General features: G+C 41.8%; 1 protein-coding gene across 1 annotated transcript in view; it reads right to left on the reverse strand.

Moving 5' to 3' along the window:
- Nucleotides 1-898: 898 nt before the first annotated feature.
- The window catches only part of LOC122181289 (L-selectin-like), a 6,235-nt gene continuing 2,805 nt past the window's right edge, over nucleotides 899-4,328 (reverse strand). Inside the window, exons 6-11 of the mRNA XM_042873700.1 lie at nucleotides 4,299-4,328; nucleotides 3,726-3,911; nucleotides 2,933-3,040; nucleotides 2,455-2,476; nucleotides 2,291-2,345; nucleotides 899-1,933 (exon numbers count right to left, since the gene is read on the reverse strand). The exon at nucleotides 4,299-4,328 is cut by the window's right edge and continues 21 nt beyond it. Of these exons, the coding sequence (XP_042729634.1) occupies nucleotides 2,306-2,345; nucleotides 2,455-2,476; nucleotides 2,933-3,040; nucleotides 3,726-3,911; nucleotides 4,299-4,328 (386 nt within the window). The 3' untranslated portion in view covers nucleotides 899-1,933; nucleotides 2,291-2,305. The remainder of the gene's footprint in view (nucleotides 1,934-2,290; nucleotides 2,346-2,454; nucleotides 2,477-2,932; nucleotides 3,041-3,725; nucleotides 3,912-4,298) is intronic.

Consider the following 4,328-nt stretch of genomic DNA (forward strand, 5'->3'; position numbering starts at 1 on the left):
GGAGACCCATGTGGTGGTTTAGCTCTCAAAACAGCTCCTGCAGGGATTCAGAGCAGGGCGTTTCGGGCTAATCTTTACATCCCCTCAGGGAACCTGAAGGATTACTGCTCTACATCTGCTCACACGGTTGGGCCCCACCTTGTCAAGGCGGGGGGAAGCGCTGGCAGCCGCTCTCGGTTTGTTAATCGGTTTGGGATAAACAGCAATGGACCCTGTACATCTTGGTGCAGCAACCTCTGACTATCTTTGCTAGCTGGCCTAATGGCTTCTCTTGAGCCTTGCCTAGGGCTGGAGCCACAATGCAGCTTTCTTGGATGTGTCAAGGGCTGGGAAAGGGCAGATACAGCAGCTGGCCATCACTACCCTAGGGCAGTGTTTGTTACAGCCCAAGACAGAGTGGGTGCAGTGAAGGAAATCAGTCACCTCAGGTCCCCAGTGCTGTGCTTTCACCTGCTAGCCCACGCTTTCTCAGCCCTTCACTAACTTCCCAGCAGAATAGGCTGCAAAAGGCCTGTATGAGCTAAGTGGTTCATGCTGTTAACTGTGCACCAAGGTCACCCACTTGCTTTTCCTTCTGCTCTCCTCTCCTTCCTGAGCATGCACGTCTCGAAGCTCACTGCTGTTCCAAGCACTTTCTTTATGGGATACAATGCTGACCTTTCTTCCTTTCAGGACCAGAAATGCTGGTTTTGAGTCCAGCTACGGCTGTGCTGGCTCCCAGGTAGTCAGTGCCATCTGCTGGCTGCTCTTTCCCTGACTTTTACGAAGACATGAAAAGCTAAGCACAAGCCTCCAGTCTTACAATTTAACCATCTTCCCCCACACCCTGACTTTCTGCGGCTGAAGTCATACCCACAGGGCACATTTAAAGATGGACATTTTCAGAAAGGGAGCATTCTCTTTGAAACATTTTATTAAATACTGCTACAAATAGAACAGTACACATCAGATTCTAAATCTAGCAGAGTTGATTAATTTATAACTTACACATAACTTAAGACTCTCATTTGAAGTCCTTTAACAGCACAATAGTTCATACACGCAACATATATAAAAATCTGAGGCTTCTATTTTATCTGTAAATTATGTTCATAAGATTACATGCCTGCACATTTCTGACTCATTTTAAAATGTTCTGGGCCCAGATCAGGATCAGGTGTTTTAAATATAGTTGCCATTAACAGCACAGAAATCCCTCGGTAAAAATTACACAGCAAATTAAATATTTACATCCACACATCTGTATTACAGTGCACAATCCCATGGGGATGAGAACTTCCCACCTACTTGCTGCATTCAGAAACCAGAGTACCTAGTACAAGCACTATCATTCCCAGTGCCATCAACAAAAAGTAAAGTCCAAAGGCTTTCTGGAACATGCAGCAGAAACCCAGATAATTGCCTATGTCACTTCAGGCATATGGGAACATCTTAAAATAAAATGGCTTCAACAATAAGCCAGATCAATGGCTTCAAAGCAATTGAGAATGTTTTTAACCCCAATTATTTTGTTTCTGCCAGCATAACCCATATGTCTCCAGAGGAGACATCTCCAGCAGTGTAGTAAGTGATGTGAAATAATGCATGTCTTCACCTCACCCAGGTACCTCACCTAGTAGACCAGAGGAGAAACCAGCCTCCTCCTTAGCCAGCAGCTTACTATTTGCTCACCATCTGGACAAGACATGGCAAGCTCCCAGTTATGATAACTACATGACTGAATGTAGACAGCGTTTTGCCAGAAGGCCAGAGTTTTGCTCTCTGCTTGTTAGTCTTCTATGGAAATACCAGACAGCTTGAGTTCAAAATTTGAGCAATACACAAGGTGAACCATCTTGTCAGCAAGAGGTAAAAACATCTGGTCAGCTGCTGATCTGCATGGAGTTTCATTTCCTGAAAATCTCTGAGACATGAGCAAAGATGGCTTCAATTCCTGCAGAGAGAAGAACATTCCTCTATAAATTGGAAAAATTGGCACAGATTTGTACTTGCTGTCACGTCAGAGGAATTTTGTATGCAACATGAAGCAAAAATGTACCAAAGTGTTCCTAATATTATATACAGCTAGACAGACAGCATAGCACAATAATCCCTTAGGAGCTGAATGACAATTTCTAAATCAATAAATCTATCAGTTTCCTTAGGAACTTTGGTGCAGTGGTAAAAGTCATGTTAGGTACCACAAAGCGTACACTGCTATTTTTGCAAGTGTGTAGCAATTAGTGGTCTCTGATTACTTCTGTGATTAGAAGGAAGAGAATTTGGGAATGCACCTATCTCGTGTGCTTACCTGAAACACCTGGAGCTAGACATTCTGGCTTTCAGTAGTGAGGTGCTGACAGCTGCTGTAAGAACAGAAATGAAAAGTACTTTAGTGACAACTATTCTATACCTACTGGATTTGAGCAAAATGATTACAATGCTTTTCATGCTGCTTTTTGAGACACAACTTACCTGGCAGGAGTGAATTTCTTTACTGCAAGAAGAAAAAGAAAAAATATTAGCATTTCAATATGAAATCCCAATCTTGCAAACTTTTCTTCCTATTAAAAAATCTTATCTGAATATTTGATAAAAAAAATTCATCCAGCAACAGAAATCTCACAGCTAGTTATTACTGTATTGTCATTAGCCCCATCTCAAACTCCCGTTCACTTTCCCTGGCAGTAATTACTGATGAATAACCATTGGCTTTTTCACCTCTAATTCTTGTTTTCTTAATTATTTTTTAACTCTTTCAGATTTTTAAATGTTTATCATAAAACCAAACATGTCACACATGCAGGCTTCCTGACAGTAACACTGGAATTTGTTTATGTGAATATTTTCACTTTTTCAAAAGGCAACTGTTTGAGATCTGAAGGTTTTTCCTCCCCACTAAACAAATTTCAGGAAGGTAAATAAAATTAATGGAAACAGTCCAATGGCTCACCTTTGCTTCGTAACCGCTTTGCAAGCCAAAAGAGGAATGATGCTGTGGCAAGCAGAGAGGTAGTGGTGGCTGCTATGCCCACAGTGACATAGCCAACTTGTTGAGAAGCTGAAAGAAGAAAAACAGCTGCAGTGAGATCAAGAGGCATGTGGTTTCCTCCTGTTTGAGAGTCCGACTGAAATCAATGAAATTATTCAAGGATCTGAATTCTAGCCAAATAGAGTGAAGTTGAGCTCTTGGGACCTACAGCAAAGGCACATCAGGCAAACCAATCATGTTCCTACATGACAGGGGAAGAGCTCTTACTATCTTGGATGGAAAGGGAGACTTTTGCCCTGTAAATTTACAGCCTTTCACAGGAAAGCTTTGTGAGGAGCTCACTGAAGAAGCTATCACATCAGATTTATAAATCTACAAACTTCTTTTACTGAGAAGCAAACTGATTTATGCACATTTTTCTAGAATGTTCTACTTCTCTAGAAAAGCTCTTTATTAACACGGAAACAGCTCAGCATGAGAAATATTTTAGTTAAGAGCACACAAAAAAATGCCTAAAGTCAGGTTGAGGCTTTTGGTTTTGATAAGAAATCAAGGCTTCCCATCAAGACCCATCAGGAATGTTCCCTCTTATTTTCAAGGATCATATTCAGAGATTTCCTTAGGTTTCTTCCTTTGTGGGCTGCACAACAAGTTCTAACTCACTGCTTGCTGTTATCCCCTCTACCCTTCCATACCTCCTATTTTGGCCAGGAACCTAGTGAGATCTTTTTCTGGCTAGTCACAGATAGAATACCTTCACATGTGGGCAGCCTGGTACTCCAGTTTCCTGAATGACTGCACTCAAGAACACGAGATCCACTGAGATTCCATCCTTCTAGGCAGCTGAAGTGGCAGGCTGTGTTATATGTGAAGTTCCCAGCACCATGTATGCAATCCATGGAGCCTTTCTCAGGAGACTTCAGTGGTTCACACTGTACAACTGAAATAAAGAAAAAAAATGGTTGAGACATAAACACCTTTCCTATCTTTGACCCTACTGTTTGCACTAGTAAATGTACACTGTATGTTCAAAATCATTTGGATGTGGGGTGAAGGGAGTTCAGAAAGCCATGAGCAGGTATTCTGAAAACAGGGCACATCAGAGCTGAAAGCATTAGAGATAGCACATACACTAGCTTGGAGCAGGTCAGAATAACATACAAGAAGGGATATCCTGCCAAGAACTAACCTCTACCGAGGCCATGATATCACGTTGTGCATTGAATCAGTGCTGGATATTTATTGAATTGAACCTGTACTCTCAGGGATAGGATTTCAGAGTATTGCACAGTAACAAGAAAACATTTTCCAACCCCAAAAATCTCACCTTTGCATTTTGGGAATGGCTCTGACCACT

The sequence above is a fragment of the Lagopus leucura genome, unplaced genomic scaffold (assembly GCF_019238085.1).
Source record: "Lagopus leucura isolate 7727_CA_CO unplaced genomic scaffold, USGS_WTPT01 Super-Scaffold_100009, whole genome shotgun sequence".
NCBI lineage: Eukaryota > Metazoa > Chordata > Aves > Galliformes > Phasianidae > Lagopus > Lagopus leucura.